At 43.4% G+C, this 26899-nt stretch overlaps 1 protein-coding gene across 1 annotated transcript in view; it reads right to left on the bottom strand.

The window, feature by feature from the left end:
• Positions 1–899: 899 nt before the first annotated feature.
• The window catches only part of LUZP2 (leucine zipper protein 2), a 586300-nt gene continuing 560300 nt past the window's right edge, over positions 900–26899 (bottom strand). The window contains exon 10 of the mRNA XM_044269274.1: positions 900–1034. Coding sequence (XP_044125209.1) covers positions 900–1034 — 135 coding nt within the window. The remainder of the gene's footprint in view (positions 1035–26899) is intronic.

Here is a 26899-nt window from a genome sequence, read left to right on the forward strand (position 1 = left end):
TAACTTGCTTCCATATTCCGTTTCTTTCTCCTTTCTGGTTGTTTGCTGGTCATCCTGTTAAATAGTGGTTGTGCATTGTTTTAAAGTGAGACTTCATTGGCCCAGATTAACTATTGTATCTGCACAAAAAATCTGCATAAAAGTGGCAAAATTTGATGCATCTAGGGTTTCTACTTTTTTTGACATGCTTGGCAAAGGGGTGGAACTTAGTGGAATGGGAGGGGGCAGTGCATAAGAGGTGCCATTTTGCCCAAAATTGTGCCACAATTCTGGCGTAAATCTGTCTCAAGGTAAGCCAACCAATAGTTGGTCTAGAGTCAAAGAAAAGTATATATCGCTGCATCCACTCTGAACCCCTGTGATAAATGTGGTGATACATTTATGGATTCAAGTTTATATACTAAGCTCTGTTGACACCTTTGTTGTCATCTTTTACAATAGGAATTGTACATTCTGATACCCCAGTGGAAACCTGGTAGGCTTCCATATAAATCAATAGGATCCATCAGGAATTGTGATGTCATGACTTGTTATGGACGAATGCCATAATATTAATGCTAATAGACCCTAAGATCTCAACATTTCCAGTTGGAGACTCAAGACAGATTAGGCCGCGGTGATGCTTTCTGCATAGTACAGCTCTTACTCCTTACAGCAACAGTCAGACAAAATCAAGTTTGATGAAGATTTGAGACAGTTGATGGTTACAGTATATAAACATAGGATGATTTGAGGCTTCTTTTTTTTGCAATGAAGAACTTGTTTCATACAGTGATCAAGGGAATTAGGTGAGAAAGAAGATTTTTCACTGACTATATCGTAGGTGAGCCAAAGCAACATTTTGTCTCATAGCAAAGCCATCAGTTCGTACAGTCTGTGCACAAAACAGTGAAAGAATTTCATGGATGAGCATTTTTGGTAAATTGACATATGCTTATGTTGAGCGGAGAATCACAGTTCTTGTCATGTTGGAAATCTTTAGCTACCACTCCACTGGAATTTAAGCTTGTATTTGAAGGTATAACCATCTGGCCCTACAGAAAGAAGAAACGTGACATGTTAATGAAAGAAGCAATAATAGAGACTGAAAAATGTCGACATAGATTCTGGTGTGACCACGGAATACATAGTAAGTAGTAATAAAAAGGTGAAAAACATAACTCAATTAGGCAAAAAAAGCTGTAGCGATTAACAGGGTTGTACATGAATTGGAGAAGTTTTGGGCAAACTCCCCCACTTGGCCAGACCTGTAAAGGGAAGCTCACTTACCTGCTTTCAAACCCTGTTTTCGCTCTACTTCTTCTCCTGGTCTGCGATGCTCTATTGGGCTACCTTGTTGAAAACATCCTTTTTGACATTGCCTGCAGTCAATCACTGGCCATGGCGGTGAAAGGATCCCTTTGGCCATTTGTCATGATGTAAGAGGAGCCGGTCATGATTGGCTGCAAGAAATGTGAAACCAGATGTTTTCAGCAAGGGAGCCCAATGGAGCATCACAGACCAGGAGGAGAAGAAGCGGAGAGCAATCACCAGGAAGTAGGGTAAGTAAGCTTCCCTTTATAGGTTCGGCCAAGTGAGGGAGGGTTGCAAACCCCCCCCCCCCTTCATTCTTGCAGGGGTATCACAAGATTTCAATATTGATGATTTTTCCTTAGATTGGCAAGTGTCTGAGCCAAGTTATGAAAAATTAAATTTGTCTGTTATACCGAATTTCACAAATAAATTCAATTTCTGATTAATTACCTTGTCCTGAAGTGCATTTCTTTCTATGCAGCGGGTGTAATGACGGGGAAAGGCGAATGCGCAGGCTTCAAGCATTGAACCCTTCAGATACCGCGTTCATCGCTGATCACAGCATCTGATGCTACATTTAAGGCCTTTCAGGGTTTAATCAGGTTTAAAAAAAAACAAAAAAACATACTCACTTTATCCATTTGCTCGCGGAGAGGCTGTCATGGCCATCTTGAGTGAAGACACCGTGAAAAATCTTGTGCAATAACTTGATGGCGTCATAACTGATGATGTCACTGTGCCCAGCGATTTTAGGAAAAATAAATTTGTTACCATGAAGCGCAAGGAAATTCGGCTTCACAGCCAATCAAATGTTTCCTTAAAAATAACAAGTCACATGACATCGGAATGGAAAATTGCTAATTGGGTACAATTTGGTCATTTTCGCATTGGGTGTACTCACTTGTGTTGCTAGCGGTTTGGACATTAATAGCTGTGCATTGAGTTATGTTGAGAGTAGAGTTGAGCGGACACCTGGATGTTTGGGTTCGAGAAGTTCGGCCGAACTTCCCGAAAATGTTCGGGTTCGGGATCCGAACCCGATCCGAACTTCATCCCGAACGCGAACCCCATTGAAGTCAATGGGGACCCGAACTTTTCGGCACTAAAAAGGCTGTAAAACAGCCCAGGAAAGGGCTAGAGGGCTGCAAAAGGCAGCAACATGTAGGTAAATCCCCTGCAAACAAATGTGGATAGGGAAATGAATTAAAATAAAAATTAAATAAATAAAAATTAACCAAAATCAATTGGAGAGAGGTCCCATAGCAGAGAATCAGGCTTCACGTCACCCACCACTGGAACAGTCCATTTTCATAAATTTAGGCCCCGGCACCCAAGCAGAGGAGAGAGGTCCTGTAACACAGAATCTGGCTTCATGTCACCAGAGAATCAGTCTTCATGTCATAGCAGAGAATCAGGCTTCACGTCACCCACCACTGGAACAGTCCATTTTCATAAATTTAGGCCCAGCACACAGGCAGAGGAGAGAGGTCCCGTAACAGACAATCTGGCTTCATGTCAGCAGAGAATCAGTCTTCATATCATAGCAGAGAATCAGGCTTCACGTCACCCACCACTGTAAGAGTCCATTGTCATAAATTTAGGCCCAGCACCCAGGCAGAGGAGAGAGGTTCCGTAACACAGAATCTGGCTTCATGTCACTAGAGAATCAGTCTTCATGTCATAGCAGAGAATCAGGCTTCACGTCAGCCACCACTGCAACAGTCCATTTTCATAAATTTAGGCCCAGCACCCAGGCAGAGGAGAGAGGTCCCGTAACACAGAATCTGGCTTCATGTCACCAGAGAATCAGTCTTCATGTCATAGCAGAGAATCAGGCTTCACGTCAGCCACCACTGCAACAGTCCATTTTCATAAATTTAGGCCCAGCACCCAGGCAGAGGAGAGAGGTCCCGTAACACAGAATCTGGCTTCATGTCACCAGAGAATCAGTCTTCATGTCATAGCAGAGAATCAGGCTTCACGTCAGCCACCACTGCAACAGTCCATTTTCATAAATTTAGGCCCAGCACCCAGGCAGAGGAGAGAGGTTCCGTAACACAGAATCTGGCTTCATGTCACCAGAGAATCAGTCTTCATGTCATAGCAGAGAATCAGGCTTCACGTCAGCCACCACTGCAACAGTCCATTTTCATAAATTTAGGCCCAGCACCCAGGCAGAGGAGAGAGGTTCCGTAACACAGAATCTGGCTTCATGTCACCAGAGAATCAGTCTTCATGTCATAGCAGAGAATCAGGCTTCACGTCAGCCACCACTGCAACAGTCCATTTTCATAAATTTAGGCCCAGCACCCAGGCAGAGGAGAGAGGTCCCATAACAGACAATCTGGCTTCATGTCGGCAGAGAATCAGTCTGCATGTCATAGCAGAGAATCAGGCTTTACGTCACCCAACATTGGAACAGTCCATTGGCATATATTTAGGCCCCGGCACCCAGACAGAGGAGAGGTTCATTCAACTTTGGGTAGCCTCGCAATATAATGGCAACATGAAAATAAAAATAGGATTGAATGAGGAAGTGCCCTGGAGTCCAATAATATATGGTTAAGGGGAGGTAGTTAATGTCTAATCTGCACAAGGGATGGACAGGTCCTGTGGGATCCATGCCTGGTTCATTTTTATGAACGTCAGCTTGTCCACATTGGCTGTAGACAGGCGGCTGCGTTTGTCTGTAATGACGCCCCCTGCCGTGCTGAATACACGTTCAGACAAAACGCTGGCCGCCGGGCAGGCCAGCACCTCCAAGGCATAAAAGGCTAGCTCTGGCCACGTAGACAATTTAGAGACCCAGAAGTTGAATGGGGCCGAACCATCAGTCAGTACGTGGAGGGGTGTGCACACGTACTGTTCCACCATGTTAGTGAAATGTTGCCTCCTGCTAACACGTTGCATATCAGGTGGTGGTGCAGTTAGCTGTGGCGTGTTGACAAAAGTTTTCCACATCTCTGCCATGCTAACCCTGCCCTCAGAGGAGCTGGCCGTGACACAGCTGCCTTGGCGACCTCTTGCTCCTCCTCTGCCTTGGCCTTGGGCTTCCACTTGTTCCCCTGTCAGATTTGGGAATGCTCTCAGTAGCGCGTCTACCAACGTGCGCTTGTACTCGCGCATCTTCTTATCACGCTCCAGTGCAGGAAGTAAGGTGGGCACATTGTCTTTGTAGCGTGGATCCAGCAGGGTGGCAACCCAGTAGTCCGCACAGGTTAAAATGTGGGCAACTCTGCTGTCGTTGCGCAGGCACTGCAGCATGTAGTCGCTCATGTGTGCCAGGCTGCCCAGGGGTAAGGACAAGCTGTCCTCTGTGGGAGGCGTATCGTCATCGTCCTGCCTTTCCCCCCAGCCACGCACCAATGATGGGCCCGAGCTGCGTTGGGTGCCACCCAGCTGTGACCATGCTTCATCCTCATCCTCCTCCATCTCCTCCTCATCCTCGTCCTCCTCGTCCTCCAGTAGTGGGCCCTGGCTGGCCACATTTGTACCTGGTCTCTGCTGTTGAAATAAACCTCCCTCTGAGTCACTTCGAAGAGACTGGCCTGAAAGTGCTAAAAATGACCCCTCTTCCTCCTCCTCCTCCTGGGCTACCTCCTCTTCCATCATCGCCCTAAGTGTTTTCTCAAGGAGACATAGAAGTGGTATTGTAACGCTGATAACGGCGTCATCGCCACTGGCCATGTTGGTGGAGTACTCAAAACAGCGCAACAGGGCACACAGGTCTCGCATGGAGGCCCAATCATTGGTGGTGAAGTGGTGCTGTTCCGTAGTGCGACTGACCCGTGCGTGCTGCAGCTGAAACTCCACTATGGCCTGCTGCTGCTCGCACAGTCTGTCCAGCATGTGCAAGGTGGAGTTCCACCTGGTGGGCACAACGCATATGAGGCGGTGAGCGGGAAGGCCGAAGTTACGCTGTAGCGCAGACAGGCGAGCAGCGGCAGGATGTGAACGCCGGAAGCGCGCACAGACGGCCCGCACTTTATGCAGCAGCTCTGACATGTCGGGGTAGTTGTGAATGAACTTTTGCACCACCAAATTCAGCACATGCGCCAAGCAAGGGATGTGCGTCAAACCGGCTAGTCCCAGAGCTGCAACGAGATTTCGCCCATTATCGCACACCACCAGGCCGGGCTTGAGGCTCACCGGCAGCAACCACTCGTCGGTCTGTTGTTCTATACCCCACCACAACTCCTGTGCGGTGTGGGGCCTGTCCCCCAAACATATGAGTTTCAGAATGGCCTGCTGACGTTTACCCCGGGCTGTGCTGAAGTTGGTGGTGAAGGTGTGTGGCTGACTGGATGAGCAGGTGGAAGAAGAGGAGGAGGAAGCTGAGTAGGAGGAGGTGGCAACAGGAGGCAAAGAATGTTGCCCTGCGATCCTTGGCGGCGGAAGGACGTGCGCCAAACAGCTCTCCGCCTGGGGCCCAGCTGCCACTACATTTACCCAGTGTGCAGTTAGGGAGATATAGCGTCCCTGGCCGTGCTTACTGGTTCACGTATCTGTGGTTAGGTGGACCTTGCCACAGATGGCGTTGCGCAGTGCACACTTGATTTTATTGGATACTTGGTTGTGCAGGGAAGGCACGGCTCTCTTGGAGAAGTAGTGGCGGCTGGGAACAACATACTGTGGGACAGCAAGCGACATGAGCTGTTTGAAGCTGTCTGTGTCCACCAGCCTAAATGACAGCATTTCATAGGCCAGTAGTTTAGCAATGCTGGCATTCAGGGCCAGGGATCGAGGGTGGCTAGGTGGGAATTTACGCTTTCTCTCAAATGTTTGCGAGATGGAGAGCTGAACGCTGCCGTGTGACATGCTTGAGACGCTTGGTGACGGAGGTGGTGGTGTTGGTGGTATATCCCCTGTTTGCTGGGCGGCAGGTGCGAACGTTCCTCCAGAGGCGGAGGAAGAGGCCGAGGCGGCAGCAGCAGAAGCGGCCGAGGCGGCGGCAGCAGCAGAAGAGACCAAGGCGGCAGCAGCAGAAGAGGTAGCAGGGGGAGCCTGAGTGACTTCCTTGTTTTTAAGGTGTTTACTCCACTGCAGTTCATGCTTTGCATGCAGGTGCCTGGTCATGCAGGTTGTGCTAAGGTTCAGAACGTTAATGCCTCGCTTAAGGCTCTGATGGCACAGCGTGCAAACCACTCGGGTCTTGTCATCAGCACATTGTTTGAAGAAGTGCCATGCCAGGGAACTCCTTGAAGCTGCCTTTGGGGTGCTCGGTCCAAGATGGCGGCGGTCAGTAGCAGGCGGAGTCTCTTGGCGGTGGGTGTTCTGCTTTTGCCCACTGCTCCCTCTTTTGCTACGCTGTTGGCTCGGTCTCACCACTGCCTCTTCCTCCGAACTGTGAAAGTCAGTGGCACGACCTTCATTCCATGTGGGGTCTAGGACCTCATCGTCCCCTGCATCGTCTTCCACCCAGTCTTGATCCCTGACCTCCTGTTCAGTCTGCACACTGCAGAGAGACGCAGCAGTTGGCACCTGTGTTTCGTCATCATCAGAGACATGCTGAGGTGGTATTCCCATGTCCTCATCATCAGGAAACATAAGTGGTTGTGCGTCAGTGCATTCTATGTCTTTCACCGCTGGGGAAGGGCTAGGTGGATGCCCTTGGGAAACCCTGCCAGCGGAGTCTTCAAACAGCATAAGAGACTGCTGCATAACTTGAGGCTGAGACAGTTTCCCTGGTATGCATGGGGATGATGTGACAGACTGATGGGGTTGGTTTTCAGGCGCCATCTGTGCGCTTTCTGCAGAAGACTGGGTGGGAGATAATGTGAACGTGCTGGATCCACTGTCGGCCACCCAATTGACTAATGCCTGTACCTGCTCAGGCCTTACCATCCTTAGAACGGCATTGGGCCCCACCATATATCGCTGTAAATTCTGGCGGCTACTGGGACCTGAGGTAGTTGGTACACTAGGACGTGTGGATGTGGCAGAACGGCCACGTCCTCTCCCAGCACCAGAGGGTCCACTAACACCACCACGACCATGTCCGCGTCCCTTACTAGATGTTTTCCTCATTGTTATCGTTTACCACAACAACAAAAATATTATTTGGCCCAATGTATTGTATTCAAATTCAGCTGGATATAAATTTGAGGCCTAGTATTTAGGCGCTGGGTGACAGGTATGGGTTTAGTGACAGAATTAGACTTGGAAATGCACAGTAGCGGGTGTGTGAAGTTATTCTGAATGACCCTATGTGCACCTTCAATATGATCTACCCTTTTAGGGATAGATTTCAAATAGCTCTGATACAGCAGAAACCACTAAATTTTTAAATTGCTAAATTGGGAATTGTATTTCAACCCATAACAAGAAATGTGCTTGAACGGACACTAAATAACTCGCCCAGCTACAGCACTAACGACAGATTTAGCTGGATATAAATTTGAGGCCTAGTATTTAGGCGCTGGGTGACAGGTATAGGTTTACTGACAGAATTAGACTGGGATATGGCCAAAAAATAACCACACTATTGATGGTTAAATGCACTTGGTGTGACAGCTTGACAAACCACACTACTGAGGGTTAAATGCACTTGGTGACAGGCGCAGCTTGCCCCTGATGTAGTATATGGCCAAAAAATAAACTGACTATTGCTGGTTAAATGCACTTGGTGTGACAGATTCACCCTGATGTAGGATTTAGCAAAAAAACAACCACACCATTGAGGGTTAAATGCACTTGGTGACAGGCGCAGCTTGCCCCTGATGTAGTATATGGCCAAAAAATAACCAGACTATTGCTGGTTAAATGCACTTGGTGTGACAGCTTCACCCTGATGTAGGAATTAGCCAAAAACAACCACACCATTGAGGGTTAAATGCACTTGGTCGCAGCTTGTGCTGGCGCACCACAAGACACAAAATGGCCGCCGATCACCCCAGTAAAAAGTGACTGACAAACGGTCTGGGCAGCCTAAAAACAGTGAGCAATTGAATTTCAGCAGCTCATTGATGCACAGCTGCAGATCGATTGATTAATCGAGTCCTTTGGAGGAGTTAATCTGCCTAATCTCGCCCTACTGTCGCAGCCGCAACCTCTCCCTATGCTAATCAGAGCAGAGTGACGGGCGGCGCTATGTGACTCCAGCTTAAATAGAGGCTGGGTCACATGGTGCTCTGGCCAATCACAGCCATGCCAATAGTAGGCATGGCTGTGATGGCCTCTTGGGGCAAGTAGTATGACGCTTGTTGATTGGCTGCTTTGCAGCCTTTCAAAAAGCGCCAAGAAAGCGTCACAAAAGCGCCAAGAAAGCGACGAACACCGAACCCGAACCCGGACTTTTACGAAAATGTCCGGGTTCGGGTCCGTGTCACGGACACCCCAAAATTCGGTACGAACCCGAACTATACAGTCCGGGTTCGCTCATCCCTAGTTGAGAGCACACCAAATTTACACTGTTATACAAGCTGTACACTGACTGCATTACATTATATCGAAGTGTCATATCTTCAGTGTTGTCCCATGAAAAGATATAATAAAATATTTACAAAATGTGATTGGTGTACTAACTTTTGTGAGATACTGTATATACATATATATATATATATACAGTGGATATAAAATCTCTGCACACCCCTGTTAAAATGTCAGGTTTCTGTGATGTAAAGAAAAATAGACAAAGATAAATCATTTCAGAACTTTTTTCACCTTTAATGTGACCTATAAACTGTACCACGCAATTGAAAAACAAACGGAAATCTTTTACGTAGAGGGAATTGAAAAAAACAAACAAAAATAATGTGGTTGCATAAGTGTGCACACACTCTTATAACTGGGGATGTAGCTGTGTTCAGAATTAAGCAATCACATTCAAAATCATGTTAAATAGGAGTCAGCATACACCTGCCATCATTTAAAGTGCCTCTGATTAACCTCAATTTTCTTAGTCGTATCCCTCAGCAATAGCCATGGTCCACAGAGAGCTTCCAAAGCATCAGAGGGATCTCATTGTAAAAAGGTATCAGTCAGCAGAAGGGTACAAAAGAATTTCCAAGAACTGGACGTCTATCCAAAATTTATGAAAAGACTAGAAGAAAACTGGTCTGTGAGGCTACCAAGAGGCCTACAGCAACATTAAAGAAGCTGCAGGAATATCTGGCAAGTACTATCTGTGTGGTACATGTGACAATAATCTCCTGTATTCTTCATATGTCTGGGCTATGGGGTTAGAGTGGCAAGACGAAAGCCTTTTCTTTCGAAGAAAAACATCCAAGCCAGGCTACATTTTGCAAAAACACATCTGAAGTCTCCCAAAAGCATGTGGGAAAATGTATTCCCTTTTTTACTATATACTAGAGAGAGATTCAGGAATCTCAGGAAATTCACACATCTCTACTGGATAACATTGTGTAGAAAAGTGTAGTCTACTATGAATTTCCATACTGGTTGCACTGTGGTAGACTGATGGTCTCTGGCTAATGTAACCCTATGAAAATGTTTAGCCTTTTCCCAATACACACTAAATATACATCACAGCCTAAGAAGTCAAACTAACATTGAGACCACAGCATCAAATGCAGCCCCTGACAGATTGGAGATGGCTGGAGTACATTTGATTGTCTGTGTAAAAATGACATTTCATTAGAGATGAACACAAAATGTTTACAAAAAAAAACCAAACACTGCAATATACGGTATGTGTAAATAGAAATCTGCACATTTCCAATTTGTGTAAAATTGAGCAAAAGAGAACTTCTTTGAAAACACATAGGGGGATTTTTACTAATGCTCCAGTATTTTGGCATATTTTAGGGAAAAAACTAGCATACAGATGTAGTAGAGTTAACACTCAAGCATTTAACTCAAATGTCTTAACTCATCGTGTAACAAAAGCCATTGAAAAGCAATTGAAGGTATCCGCCTAACACACAACTAGTTTAGTTAAAGCGTCTAGTTAAGCACATTTGTTAACGCTACTACATCTGAACACGGATTACAACACATTTATTGTTTTAGACATGTTCAGATACTTTTTGGAGATTTATTCAGCAAAAGGGTGTTGTTTAGTGGAAAGGGGGAATGGCTTTGCCGGTAAATGTGCATATGTCAAAATAGTGATGACCACGAGATTTTGGTTATTTTTTGGAGTAAACAGGCCAGATTTGTTGACTTGTCTGCTATTCTTTCTGTTCTTTATGGCCATTTATACAAGTATTTATATATTCTACCCAACATAAAACTAGAAGCCATGCATACAAGTGGCAGCTGATTAGAAATGTAGGCAGTATCCCAGTAACTTAAAAAGAACTAAGCTCTGTGTATTAGATTTATCAGTGTGTCTCTGCTGCTTTTATACTTCAAAATATCAATTAATTGACACCCCAGGACCACATTCTATTGCATCCTTATACACCGTATAGACTCACAGATACATAATCCCCACATTCAATTTCCATAAATTATGTTTTCACCTAGACACACTATTATTGTCTATTATTTATGCAGTAAATGTCTTACATTATGACACAATTAAGGGTGCCACTATCAAAACTAAAATGTATCTAAATGTATTTATGAATGGAAGCAGCAAACTTCTCTGCATAAAATCATAAGAAAACTATTTGTCCAAAAAGTTTTTTTTTCCATGGCCCAGTATGAACTTTACTTGCCCATTCCAGCGCCGATCTCCTGCTGGCAGCCATGGTTCTTTTTCTTGTGGTGGCTAGAGATAGGCGAATCAAAGCTGACAAAGTGGAATTCCGAATTTCAGGAAAAATTTTATTAGCACAAAATCCGAATTTCCTCCCGCTTCATGGTAACGAATCACATTTTTTCTAAAATGGCTGCTTACGTGTGAGGACATGGAAAAAGGAAGTCTGGGAAGGTGGGATCATCCATAATGCCATGCATGCAGCCAATCAGCAGTCACAGCCCTATAAATAGCGTCAGCCATCTTAGATTCTGCCATTTACCAGTGTACTTAGTGCAGGGAGAGATGTCAGCCCTTTTTGTTGTATATTAGTGGCTAGGGATGAGCAAACCCGAACTGTATAGTTCGGGTTCGTACTAAATTTTGGGGTGTCCGTGACACAGACCCGAACCCGAACATTTTAGTAAAAGTCCGGGTTCGGGTTCGGTGTTCGTCGTTTTCTTGGCGCTTTTTGAAAGGCTGCAAAGCAGCCAATCAACAAGCGTCATACTACTTGCCCCAAGAGGCCGTCACAGCCATGCCTACTATTGGCATGGCTGTGATTGGCCAGTGCAGCATGTGACCCAGCCTCTATTTAAGCTGGAGTCACGTAGCGCCGCACGTCACTCTGCTCTGATCAGTGTAGGGAGAGGTTGCAGCTGCGACTGTTAGGGCAAGATTAGGCAGTGATTAACTCCTCCAAAAGACTTAAGTCAGTGCTCGATCTACAGCTGTGGATCATTGAACTGCTGCTATTCAATTGCTCACTGTTTTTAGGCTGCCCAGAGCGTTTTTCATTCACTTTTTTCTGGGGTGATCGGCGGCCATTTCGTGTCTTGTGGTGCGCCAGCACAAGCTGCCACCAAGTACATTTAACCATCAATAGTGTGGTTATTTTTTGGCTATATCCTACATCAGGGGCAAGCTGTCACCAAGTGCATTTAACCATCAATAGTGTGGTTATTTTTTGGCTATATCCTACATATGGGGCAAGCTGTCACCAAGTGCATTCAACCATCAATAGTGTGGTTATTTTTTGGCTATATCCTACATATGCGGCAAGCTGTCACCAAGTGCATTTAACCATCAATAGTGTGGTTATTTTTTGGCTATATCCTACATCAGGGTCAAGCTGTCACCAAGTGTATTTAACCATCAATAGTGTGGTTATTTTTTGGCTATATCCTACATCAGGGTCAAGCTGTCACCAAGTGCATTTAACCATCAATAGTGTGGTTATTTTTTGGCTATATCCTACATATGGGGCAAGCTGTCACCAAGTGCATTTAACCATCAATAGTGTGGTTATTTTTTGGCTATATCCTACATATGGGGCAAGCTGTCACCAAGTGCATTTAACCATCAATAATGTGGTTATTTTTTGGCTATATCCTACATCAGGGGCAAGCTGTCACCAAGTGCATTTAACCCTCAATAGTGTGGTTATTTTTTGGCTATATCCTACATCAGGGTCAAGCTGTCACCAAGTGCATTTAACCATCAATAGTGTGGTTATTTTTTGGCTATATCCTACATCAGGGTCAAGCTGTCACCAAGTGCATTTAACCATCAATAGTGTGGTTATTTTTTGGCTATATCCTACATCAGGGTCAAGCTGTCACCAAGTGCATTTAACCATCAATAGTGTGGTTATTTTTTGGCTATATCCTACATCAGGGTCAAGCTGTCACCAAGTGCATTTAACCATCAATAGTGTGGTTATTTTTTTGGCTACATCCTACATCAGGGGCTTGGCTGTGCTTGCTATTTTATTGAGGGGTGAAATACAATTGCCAAAATAGCAGTACCCTAAATCTGGTGTTTCAGCTGTGGCCAGCCAATTGTAATACTGTCTGCTGTCTGGCAAAAGATATATTTTTGTTCAGGGTTGAAATACAATTCCCAACTTAGCAATTTCCTAAATTCGTGGTTTCTGCTGTATCAGGGGGACTTTAAATCTATTCATTAAAAGGGTATATTAGATTCAAGGTGCTGATAGGGTCATTCTCAATAACTTCACACACACGCTACTGTGCAATTCCAAGTCTAATTCTGTCTGTAAACGTATACCTGTCACCCAGCGCCTAAATACTAGGCCTCAAATTTATATTCAGCTAAATCTGTGGTTATTGCTGTGACTGGTCAAGTTATTTTGTGTCCGTCAAAGCACAGTTTTTGTTCTGGGTTGAAATACAATTCCCAACTTAGCAATTCTCTAAATTAGTGGTTTCTGCAGTATCAGGCCTACTTTAAATCTATCCCTAAAAGGGTATATTAGATTCAAGGTGCAGATAGGGTCATTCTCAATAACTTCACACACACGCTACTGTGCAATTCCAAGTCTAATTCTGTCTGTAAACGTATACCTGTCACCCAGTGCCTAAATAATAGGCCTCAAATTTATATTCAGCTAAATCTGTGGTTATTGCTGTAGCTGGTCAAGTTATTTTGTGTCCGTCAAAGCACAGTTTTTGTTCTGGGTTGAAATACAATTCCCAACTTAGCAATTCTCTAAATTAGTGGTTTCTGCAGTATCAGGCCTACTTTAAATCTATCCCTAAAAGGGTATATTAGATTCAAGGTGCTGATAGGGTCATCCACAATAACTTCACACGCTACCGTGCATTTCCAAGTCTAACTCTGTCCGTAAACGTATACCTGTCATTCAGCGTCTAAATACTAGGCCTCAAATTTATATTCAGCTAAATCTGTCATTACTGCTGTGCCTTTATTAGTGTAATACGGGCAACCCAAAGTTGAATGAACCTCTCCTCTGCCTGGGTGCCGGGGCCTAAATATATAACAATGGACTGTTGCAGTGGTGGGTGACGTGAAGCCTGATTCTCTGCTATGACATGAAGACTGATTCTCTGCTGGCATGAAGCCAGATTCTCTGTTACGGGACCTCTCTCCTCTGCCTGGGTGCCTGGGCCTAAATATCTGACAATGGACTGTTCCAGTGTTGGGTGACGTGAAGCATGATTCTCTGCTATGACATGAAGACTGATTCTCTGCTGACATGAAGCCAGATTCTCTGTTATGGGACTTCTCTCCTCTGCCTGGGTGCCGGGGCCTAAATATATGACAATGGACGGTTACAGTGGTGGGTGACGTGAAGCCAGATTCTCTGCTATGGGACTTCTCTCCAATTGATATTGGTTAATTTTTATTTATTTTATTTTTATTTTTATTCATTTCCCTATCCACATTTGTTTGCAGGAGATTTACCTACATGTTGCTGCCTTTTTCAGCCCTCTAGCCCTTTCCTGGGCTGTTTTACAGCCTTTTTAGTGCCGAAAAGTTCGGGTCCCCATTGACTTCAATGGGGTTTGGGTTCGGGACGAAGTTCGGGTCGGGTTCGGATCCCGAACCCGAACATTTCCGGGAAGTTCGGCCGAACTTCTCGAACCCGAACATCCAGGTGTTTGCTCAACTCTATTAGTGGCAAAATAAAAATATATTTGCCGTTCAGAAGTGCAGTTATATGTTCTAAAGCCCTTTTTGTATTAGTGGCACAAAAAAGTATTTGACATTGTGTATTGAAGTGAGAAAATTGCTGACTTTTTGGGGGTGTTTTAATTTCCTTTTTATTTATTTATTTGATCTAACAGTATGTCAGACAGAGAAGTGCCAGGCCCTGCACAGGGGAGTGGCAGAGGCCTAAATGTTTCTGGAGCAGGCAGAGGTCGCAGCAGAGTAAGGGGCCTAGGAGAGGCTGGTGTCTAGTGGTCGTGTCTTGACCAGCAACCCAGCGGTTCTTGAATGGTTGACTTGGTCCTCTCTGTTTTGGATCCACTCCTGTTTTTTTTGGCATTAGCAATACTGATGGATTACTGACCAAATGCTGATCGAGTGAAGGCGGATGCTCAACAGACAGAATTCATTTTTTGGGGGTTATTGTTCTGAGGGATCAGAGTAAGGGCAAAATAATCAGTGACATCAACACAAACTTACTGCTGACACCCTCTCCACTCTGTCGTGGGGCTCTACTTGTATAAGCGTTTAATAGAAAAGGTTCTGTAGACATCTATGTGGAATCAGCTGACGACGGTGTAAAAGGAGTGTGCTTCTTCTTGGGCTAACATCGACCTGTAAGGCTGAGTTCACACTTGAGTTATTTTGTCAGTTTTGGCCCAAATAAGTGAAGTGTGCAGCGACGCCTATCATCTGCATGTCATACTGACTCACAGTATTATTTCACTACCACAGCAGACTCCCTATGCATGTTACTGCAAGGCACAGTGTTCTACACCACTATAAAGGCTCTCTACAGTCAGGAAATAGCTGTCTTTAACTTAATTTGCCACGAATAAATTTGGATCAAATCAAATATTTTCCAGAAAATTTGTTGAACCAGCGAATCATTTTTTTTTTAAAATTCACTCATCTCTAGTGGTGGCAGTTGGTGATCCTGCATATCTCTCCTGATGACCTATTGAGTGCACAACTACACAATGTTCTGCAGTGGAAAAAATCTACAGCATATGTAGCAAAGTGGATGGAATTTAAAGAAGTTCGTACATAATTTGAACTATGGTGCAGATTTTAAATTCAAGGGATATTGAATTATACTGCACTTTTCCATCAAAGATGTTGCTCTTTACCACACCAAAATACCCTAAAAGTGGAAACTGGTCTGAGATTGTTTCCTACTTGCTAAGGTATGTCCTGCAACGTCTTTGACCTTTATGCTGTTTTGTTATATATTATTTTTCATTTTATTTTTGGCTCACTCCTTTGGATTGTGATCTGATATCTATATATCTACATATAGTTTCACCTCCTGGTATTTTCTCCTGACCTGTCCTCTGACTATGTCTTTGTCCTGTCCTCCGACTGTAATCAATAAAGTTCATACCTCTTCTTTTGTGGTTAAAAAGGTTCCCCTGTATTTTCATATTAATGGATTATCCTCAGGACAGGTAATCAGTATAAGAATGGCAGGGTTGCAGGGAGTGAGAAGAATTGAAGCTGTTTTAGGAAGCCATGGCACCTAATGACCTTAAGAGGAACACAGGCGAGCACTGTGGCTTTCTCGCAGCCTACTAAGCACATCACAGTCTATTGGATAGTGGCTGTGCTTGGTATTGCAGCACAGTCCAATTCACTTGAATTGCTTTTCATGCAGCTCATCGGCGGGGGTGCTGAAACCCCCACAAATCAGAAGTGACCTATTCTGAGGACATTTTTCCTAATGTTTCCTATCAGTTTTTTAACTTTACTCTTCCAAAAACTTGGTGTACAATTTAGATATAGTCTGGGGCTCCACATTTTGGTGCTTCACCTGCAGAATTTGTCTACTGATTTCTGAATATGTGAGATATACACAATATTCAAACTTCTTAGTGAAAAATTTGATCAGTTAATTTCTCTAATAAAAAAAGAGACTTCAATTCTTCTGACCCACTAGCTTGACCTATCAGAGTATCAAAGGTTGATCAAAAGGCAATCCCATTTGAAGCTTTTTGGGGGGCTATCATTGGACACTTTGGTATGTTTTTATAAGTTGTCCTTTTTGTTAGTATGTCCTGAATGTACAATGATAGCAAAAAATAAAAATAAAATGTATCACTGTCACCTTGCAGTTCTGCGGTCCTGGGTATAAATCCAACCGTAGGCAAAATGTTTTACCGGTAATTATGAGGATTTACAACAAGGGATATCAGTTTCCTCCCAAACTTTATTACATAAATATGTGTTAATATGGAGTTTAGATTATGATCCCTAATGGGAGCAAGTACCAACATAAGTAATGATGATCTCTGTACAGCAGTTAATAGTATGTAAGCTATATTAATGAATAATATATACAGTATAATTTAAAAACAGGGGTGTACATGCTCTGTATAGAAAAAGGATGAGCAATCATCTCTTCTGATTGGACCATGGAACCTCAGTATGACACAGCTTTCATAGCTTGGCTTTTACTTTGCCCATTGCTTTATTTCTAAACAGTCTAACCTATGGTCACTTGTTAAAACCACTGAGTGACCATTCCTTGATCCTCGGGCCATTTTGGCACCCACTTGCTTGATAAGAATGCAATTCCTCTTGAGAGAGGAGACCTTACAGGTTCCCTCAACCCAGTAGCAAAATAGATGGAGCCAAGCAGGACTGGGCTCCTCTCCAAGTGCTGCATAGGAGCTATGTGACCTTTCTAAATCTTTGGAGCTACCCCTGGTACCCAGTAACCAGGCACATTTTATATGATACAACTTATTCATATAAGACAATTTAGATTAATTAAATATCTGCACACATTTTAGAATATGGTCAATAAGTAGCAATACCATTTTTTTGCTATAACTATCTAGAAGTCTCCACCATTTCAAGAAAAAGTGCTGCTGTGTTTTTTTTTTTTTTGTCTTGTGCACATCCATACTGTAGGTCCTGTATGTGAAAACAACAAAAAAAATTGGGGATGTTCCGGGAATGAGCAGCATTTTTTGGCTGTGTCCTGTACAGACTACAGAGAGCTGCAGTTTATTGCTGGATTACAACTGGGAACAGAACAGTTGAATATGGCACAAAAATGCTTTCAACCTCTAAAAGTTTGAACACTTAAATAGCTAATAAAGAAATAACGCCCTGAAAAGATTGTCTTCTTCATTTTCTCCTTGCATGCACCATACTGTCATACTATTGAGAGACATGTAAGTGCCTTTCACAAAGTGAAATACTGAAAATTACATTCATTTTTATCTATATCAGATTTTGCCAAGACCTTTGCTCATGATAAAATAACCACTTTTATGCTCTAAAATGCATTTCTTTGTGCCGCACATGGAAAATTGCACCACTTACAAGCAAACAAGCTCAGGCTATTTAAATCAGGAAAAGCGTTGATTATTGATTTCTTTCTCCTCATAAGTTGAATGATGTCCTAGGTCACACTTCTTTATGATAATAGCATACCTAATGGTCTCTAAAATGAAAGAGAATTTGCTTCTTTGTTGGCTTTTTATTTTTTTAACAAAATGTAATTAAAAATAAGATTTTTATAGAAGCCTTTTCAATATCCTATTACAATGTACTATATTCTAGCAGAAGGCAGCAAAGGGCTGCAAATGATGATCAGATCAGAGAATGATTTGATTCTGAGAGCTGGATAGAGATACAGGATGGTTAAGGACTCCAATTTCTCAAAACAAATTCAATACGATATCACAACTTGACAGGCTGCAATTCAAAAAGCAACCATTAGGAGGCTGCACATAGAAACATATAGGATAAACATCTCATGACAGAATATCATAATATTATGTTTTTAGGATAGACATCTCATAACAGAATATCACACTTTTATTTGTTTATTTTATTTTTTAAAGCTGGTCATCTTGTACCACACATCTAAGAATATAATAAGTCAAGAGAAAAGGTATGGAAAGACACATCTATAAAAATGTTTTATATGTCGCTTGTTTTTTTTTTTACAATAAATCAGTATTTTATTGTGAGCTTTTGGATATATATTATTTGGTAAAAACGGCATGTTGTTCATCCCCTTACAGCACCCTTTAATTCCCTTCCCCTGCCTACAAAAACATCAGTAGATGACAGGGAGAGGGAGTTCTCCGTCTATGTGTCTGTGAGCTTGCATGATATGAGATGGGAGTGGGAGAAGCAGGAAGATAACAATTTTTGGTTCAATACTGAGATGGCAACTGTTACATCACAAGAGGAATGGAGTTCCCATTAAACTCAACATTTACAAAAAACAAGAAAGGGAAGATAAAAGACCTAAATTTTGAAGATCGTTCACAACATTTTAGGTTCTACTAGACCCCAGGCGAAGTGTGTTCTGACCAAAATAGGATTGAGCTGAATCCTATTAGAAGCCATATGGGGATCCCCGAACGTGTAATAATTAGGTAAATTAAGTTAATGATAGTCAGATTTTCATAGTTAAGGGTGACACCATACGTTTAGGTTTTTTATGTCGTTTTTGAATCCATTCCTGGTTTGGGCTTCAAAAACTGCATCTAATAACCTGAATGTGTAGTGCCCTTAGATTAAAGCAACATTTTCAGTTTTGGCTCAGAGTTACACTTTAATTAAATTCCAAAGGGCTACATATCATGTATTTGTTAGGCTATTTTGCTACTGTATTGATAAATCTGCATTAAGAATCATACAAGAAGTTTTGAAGAAAAGCATCATTTCATTAAATTTTTATCATGATTTTGTTTTATACAAACAAATGCTCAGAGGTACTGAGGCTCATCTTCGAAACAAGTTTGGATAGGTGTGAAAGTGCTTACAAAGCTGTTTAATCTCTAGTGGATACTGGTAGCTGTCTTAGCCTACTTTCACACTAGCATTATTTGCGGATCCATGATGGATCTTCAAAAACACTTCCATTACAATTAGAGATTGAGCAAATTTTTTAAAAATTCTATTCGCTGGTTCGCTGATTTTTTTACGTTAGAAACTGCTATTTCCTGGCTGAAGAGAGCCTTTCTAGTGGTGTAAAACACTGTGCCTTGTAGAAACACGCATAGGGAGTCTGCTTTGGTAGTAAAATAATACTGTGAGTCCGTCTGACAGGCAGATGACAGCAGATGACAAGTGTCACACTTGGAATCACTGCATACTTTACTTATTTGGGTCACGGGGCCAAAACAGACCAAATAACTGAAGTATCAACTCAGCTTTACAGGTCGATGTTAGCGTCAAGAAAAAGCGAACTACAGAACCTGTTCTATTAAACGCTTATGCAAGTAGAGCCCCCTTAACAGAGTGGAGAGGGTGTCAGCAGTAAGTTTGTGTTGACGTCACTGATTAATTTGCCTTTCCTCTGATCCATCATAACAATAACCCACAAAAAACGGATCCTGTCTGTGGAGCATCCGCCTTCACTCGGTCAGCATTTGCTCAATAATTCATCAGTATTGCTAATGCAAAAAAAAAAACACAGGAGTGGATGTAAAACAGAGATGACACGTGAATGGAATATTTGCATGTCTTCTGTGGTTTGTACTCACTCCTGCTTTTGGCTACCAAATAATAAGCCAATTCTGATAGGACCATACAGGTCTCAAAGCTGCTACACAGACAGGATCCATTGTGCATCTCATTTCTCCTTCCTCAGATCAGAAGAAAGGTCAAGTAAATAATTATGTCAGACAGGAAGAAAGGCAAAATAGTGGCCCAGTCATGAAGTGGAGGGTAGGAACAGCATGAGAAGCCCACAGAGTGTCCTTATGACAGAGTCGTGAGGTGGAAGCAGCATGAGGGGGCCACAGAATGGCACAATGACAGAGTCTGAAGGTGACGGCAGCATCAGAAGGCCAAAGAGTGGCAAGGTGACATTGTGTGGATATGACAGCAGCATGAGGAGACCACAGAGTGGCAAGGTGACATAGTGTGGAGATGTCAGTAGCAGCAGCAGCATCAGGAGACCAGAGAGTGGCAAAGTGACATATTGTGGAGATAGCAGCAGAATGAGGAGACCACAGAGTGGCAATTTGACATAGCTTGGAAGTGGCGGCAGCATCAGGAGGCCACAAAGTGGCAAGGTGACATAGTGAGGATATGGCAGCAGCACGAGGAGACCACAGAGTGGCAAGGTGACATAGTGTGGAGATGGCAGCAGCATCAGGATACCACAGAGTGGCAAGGTGACATTGTTTGGAGATGGCAGCAGCAGCTGCATCAGGAGACCACAAAATGACCCAGTAACAGAGTGGAGCGGTGGGTGGCAATACCAGTACCCGCTGACGAAGGTGGGTGAAAGAAGGAGCACTTGGCATCAGATTGGTGGAATCAGGTGGTTTGCAGCATCAGAGTAGTACCTGAGGTAGGTAGCCAGAAGAAATCGGTCTCTTTTATCAAAGTGTTGGTGTGGCACCATGGATTATTTAGTCTGATGCATCAGTAATTGGTGTTTGAAATCCTGGTTGATCCAAGCCTGATTCATCTTGACAAAGGTCAGTCTCTCCACATTTTAGGTGGACAGGCGAGTTCTACTTGGGGTAACTCTGGCCCCCGCCACACTAAAAACCCACTCTGATGCCACACTACTGGCCGTGCAGGACAGCTTTTCCAGGGCAAACTCTGCTAGTTGCAGCAATAAATCATGTTTAGCTACCCAGTAGCCCAGCAGATCTTCAATGTTGGGTGGCACTGTGCTGTCCACATATGCCACCACCTGCTGGTTCAGGTCCTGCTCCAGGTCTACCTGCTGCTGCTACTGGTGAGTAGTTCCTTCACTATGTGGGTGAAGAAAGCTACTCATCAGCGACCTGTAGACTCAGTCTGCTGCTGATGGAGCTGGTACTGCTTCATCCACCCCACCCCTCCCCAGCAGCCATGGCCATGGAAAATGAGCGGAGAGGGGCCACCAGTCAGACCTGTAAGAAGATGGGCGATGGCACAGATAGGCAGCGGCCAACTGACTACATAGGATGTCTCTGTAGTAGTTTAGTTTGTCCTCCCTCTCGGTGGGTGTACAGAAGGCCACCATTCTGGACTGGTAGCAAGGGTCCAACTAGGTGGAGAGCCAGAAGTCATTCGTCTGCCAAAAGGTGACAATTCAGCAGTCACAACGCAAGCAAGTGAGCATGCATCGTGCCATTTATGCAAGTGGCTCGGTGGGACTCCCTGCCTCCATTTCCACTGCATACTGCCACAGTGTGTCTGAGTCCTCTGTCTCATCTTCCACATCACTCTGTAGCTCCTCTGGCTGCTTCTGCTCTTCCTCTCCTTTCAGCTGAGTAGAAAAACCACCCATTTGGCTACACATTGTTTGTGCTCCAATGTCCTCCTCCCCCTCCTCCTCCTCTTCCAGTTCAGCCCCCACAGGGCTCATGTAGTCGTGAGGTTAAGGCGCCACATCTCCTGTCCCCTGACCAGCCATAGATACCAGCATCTGTTCCAGGATATGAAGCAGTGGCATGACGTTGTTCATTCCGTAGTCCTGGCGACTGACAAATAACGTGGCCTCCTCAAAGGGAATGAGCAAACGCAGTGTCACGCATGAGCTGCCAGTGGCTGACATTGAAGTTACTCAGTGGAGTACTCCTATTCACTTGCATCATCAAGAAATCGTTGATGGCCTTTCTTTGTTTGTATAGTCGGTCCAACATATGGAGGGTAAAATTCCAATGGGTGGAAACGTCGCATATCAGCCTATGTTGGGGGATGCCGTTTTGCCGCTGCTACTTACGGAGGTTGTGCTTTATGGTGTACAAGTGGATGAAGTGCATGCAAAGTTTCCTGCCCATTTTTAGGATGTGTTGCAGATGGGTGGAAGACTTCAGGAACCGCTTGACAACCAGATTGAACACGTGTGCCATGCAGGGCCGACACCATGTTCTTCCCGTTGTCAGGTCAGCATGGTTCCGTTTTTCAGTTGACAGGATAAAGACAGGATTAAATTTCTTGATGCATCACATGGAGCAGTTCCTCCACTGTGTGACTCAGTTCGCCAAGGCAAACCTAGGTGCAGAACAGCGTGACACTGCCGAGCCCTGCACATGTGGTATGCTGGAGGGGCACTGTGACTTGTTCCTGCAGTGGAGGCTGAGGACATGGTGGAGGATGAGGAGGCAGAGGCGGACATTGTCACAGGACCAAGGGCGTGACAACATGGAGGCGGAAGCAGCGTGACCTGTCCAAGTTGCTGGTGTGGCTGTGCAGGAACCACATTAACCCAGTGGGCCGTAAAGGACATGTATTGTCGCTGACCGTAGTTACAGCTCCAGAAGTCGGCGCTGCCATGCACTTAGGCAGAAACTGAAAGGCTCAAGGACTGGCCCACCTTCTGTTTGACATATTTGTGCACACATACTGCTGTCTCTTGGCAATGAATTCGGTGATCGAATGCTGACGGAATGACTGACGAGGAGTAGGAGGAGGAGCAGGAGCATCTGGACCAGCAGAAGATGGGAATGACAGACAGCTCCCTTCGGCTGAGGTGGTGGAGCCTTGACTAGCTGAAACCTGGTGCGTGCCTCTGGGTGAATGCAGCAGTAGCTGCAGGCCGGTTGGACCACCACATCAGAGCCACGATTCTCCCAGGGCACTGCATGGCGACGCTGCATATGTTGACGCAGGAAACATTGGCACCCTGGCCATGCTTCACCTTCTGTCTACATATTCTACATTTGGCCACGTAAACCTCCTCTGGCAGCTTAATAAAAATACTGCCACACCATCGAGTAGGTGATTTTTTCCCCCAACGGTCCGCACTGACTGACTGCTACCGCCGCTGCCTCCGTGAACCTCTGCACCACTACTTCCCGGGCAGATAGGCTGCTGCGAAGCAGGTGGTCTAACCTGGGCACATTAGGACTCACTACCTGCAACTGATGCCACCCTTGCTGACTCACTGAGGAAAAAAAAGGGATCTATATCGAAACGCATCTGGGATAGATGGCATATTTATAAAGAGTCCGAAATTTTAAGCATGGCCATGCACTGTTGAAAGATATTAACGAAATTACTTTCTGGAGAAAACAAAAGAAAACTCTGGTGGTCGATTATATTAATGGCAAGCTACTAATAGCAATATATAAAAGGAAACTCCGATTCTATCGATAAAAAAATCAAAGCTTTGTTGCGACCTCCAAGCCGCGTTTTTGAGCCTGTATTATACGAAAGAAAGGTAATCTCGCGAGAATAGAAGTGATCCAACGGAGTTCTGATTTATGACATCAGCAAGCAATCATACTCTGCTGTCTGCATCTGACTGAATCGTACACCGAGGCAAGCGCTTTGACATGTGGGACGCCACAGAGTTGCGCACTACCAAATAGTGAGTACTCAACAAATTATGATATGAGACTGTTTGCCATGAACTTTGTCTAACAGGAGTTACCAGCATAAGAACAGGAATTTTTATGCATCATTTTACATCATTGCGGACTTGATATATGAGACAGTCCATCCACTGTTTTATCTATCCCACAAATATGTTTATGTATGTTTTTATGTTCTAATAAAATTGCACTATTTTATTCTATATTAGGTCTTCTGTGTGAAACCATATGTTTGAGTGCCGGTCTAATTTAATACATTTTTATAATTGCTTTTGAAAGGGTGATTCATCTTAGACATTTGGCACCTATCCGTGTTTATAGAGAGTGAGCCGTCCTTCTACCATATATCCACTATATGCTTTGACAAGAAAACAATCAAAGAGTGAAGTGCATATATATTTTTCTTGTAGTTCTAAAATACGCACCTATACGCTTTCACCAGAAATAACTGCAATAGTGCAGTGCATATATTTTTTTCTTGTTGGACTGAAATAGGCCACTATACGCTTTGACTAGAAAATAATCAAAAAGTGAAGTGCGTATATATTTTTCTTGTAGTTCTGAAATACGCCCCTATATGCTTTCACCAGAAATAACTGCAACAGTGCAGTGCGTATATATTATTCATTTTTTTATGAACTACGCCCCTATAAGCTTTCAACAGAAAAAACTGCAGAAGTGAAATGCATATATATTTTTCTTGTTGGACTGAAATACACCCCTACACGCTTTCACCAGAAATAGCTGCAACAGTGCAGTGCGTATATATTTTTATTTTTTTACTGTAATATGCCCATTTATGCTTTAAACAGAAATAACTGCAACAGTGCAGTGCCTAAATATTTTTTTTTTTACTGAAATACACCCCTATATGCTTTCACCAGAAATAATTGCAACAGTGCAGTGCATATATATTTTTCTTTTTTACTGTAATATGCCCCTAAACGCTTGAAACAGAAATAACTGCAACAATGCAGTGCGTATATATTTTTCTTTTTTTACTGAAATATGCCCCTATACGCTTTTAACAGAAAAAACTGCAGAAGTGAAATGCGTATATTTTTTTCATGTCGTACTGAATAAGACACTAACATATAAGCCACCAAAGGCTTTTCAAGGTTACACTTGCAGCCCAATAACAAAAAAGCTGGGATGACAGAGCTGTCTAATGACTATTTGGATCCCCAAATAATCATTCAGTGCACTTTCGCTTTCCTATCAATGTCCCTAGCGCCTTCTGACGTCTTTCACTGCACTTAGATGCTGTGAAATGATTCCTCCCTATGCCTTTCCCTTCACTTATAAATCCTTTTTTTCAGTTTTTTTTTAAAACATAGAGGTTTTTCCAATTGCTGTCCCTAGCGCCTTCACACGTCTGTCCCTGCACTCTGAATGCTGTAAAATGGCAGAATATAAAATGGCTGCCGTATTTAAAGGGCTGTGACATCACAGGAGTGGCTGACTGCTGATTGGCTGCATGCAGGCATGTCAATCCGGGTGGTCCCTCCTTCCCAGAGTTCCTTGCCCCATGTCCTCAGTCCTCACACATGTAGATGGAATTTTAGGAAAATTGCAATTTGTTACCACGAAGGGCGAGGAAATTTATATTCGTTGCGAATCAAATTTTTCCTGTAATTTGGATCGAATTCCACTTCTGCACAAAATATTGGCACGTTGGGCACAATTTGGCCATTTTCACTTAGAATTGGACTTGCTTTTGTTGCCAGTGGTTTGGACATTAATGGATGTGTGTTGAGTTATTTGGAGGGCATACCCTCAGGATAGGCCATCAATATCAGATTGGCGGCGGTCCAACACCCAGTCAATATCCTTTTTGAGGCACAAGATGGGGATGGGTGGACTGACTGGATCACACTCAAAGGTGATATCTGACAGGCTCAGATTCACATCCAATGGAGTGAAAAACTTTGAAGCCTTTATTAAATATTTATTTTCACATAGACAATGTGTTTGCTTAGGGACCCGTTTTCAAGTCTCAAGGCAGGAAGCAGGTATCTTCTTGCTTTTGTCACTACAGCTCACTAACGGACAGCACCCTGCCTGTGTGGACCATGTGGTCCCCTTGAAGGACTACATATTCTTATACATTCACCCTATGAGCACCTTTCTGTCGTTGATAAACTGTTTGAAGAGACATTGGCTCTCCAGTGAGCTCTGTGGCCATCTTGCAGCTTATCAAATACAGAGACTGTGGTTAGTATTGCAGCTGAGCTTCATTCATTTGATTAGGGACTGAGCATCACATAGGCCACATGACGACGTGACTGTAATGTCACTGGCCTGGGAAGAGGACGCAGTTTTCACTAAACTCCACAGTCTCTTCGGTGGGGATGCCAGGAGTTAGACCCCTGATGATTAGATATTAATGATCTATCTCTATCTAATAAATATCTACCTCACACAAAAATGTCTTCAACATAACTTCAACTGCAGATACAGATGAAACTCGAAAAATTAGAATATCCTGCAAAAGTCTAGTTATTTCAGTAATGCAAATTAAAAGGAATTGCATTAATGCAGCTTAAAATTAGAATTTTGTGAAAAGGTTCAATATTCTAGGCTCAAAGTGTCACACTTTGGAGTTTCATAAGCTATAAGCCATAATCATCCAAATTATAACAAATAAAGGCTTGAAATATCTTGCTTTGCCTGTAATCTCACATATTAGTTTCAATTTTCAAGATGCATTACTGAAATAAATGAACTTTGCACAATATTCAAATTTTTTGAGTTTTACCGTATGTTTCCAGCAAACAGTCTGTGTTTTATGTGTCTACTGTTCTGGACACATTACAATTCTCATCCTATTGCAGGTTTTCTATCAGGCAGATAAATAAAAACCACACTAACACATAAAACAACTAAAGTGCCTTGTGCTTAGGAGCACGAAGAAGATTGTATTTAGAGAAAGAATGATCTTTTTTTTCTGTGTTTCACTCCAGCTGTAAACCTGATTACATAGAAAGCCAAGCTCAATGTGCAGGGATATGCTTGCTGATTTATTACATTACAGAGGACGCAATGCTATAGACAATTTTGCTTTATAAATCTGACAGCTTAAATGAATTCCCTTTCAGTAAATCTATTCTCTGTATATTTTATCTCTTCCCCACCAAATAAAAGAAGATTAGGTAATTCTGAAAATTAAATAGGAGTTTGAGGCTACAGTGAAAAGTCCTAG

Source organism: Bufo gargarizans, chromosome 10 (genome assembly GCF_014858855.1).
Source record: "Bufo gargarizans isolate SCDJY-AF-19 chromosome 10, ASM1485885v1, whole genome shotgun sequence".
NCBI classification, from domain to species: Eukaryota; Metazoa; Chordata; class Amphibia; order Anura; family Bufonidae; genus Bufo; species Bufo gargarizans.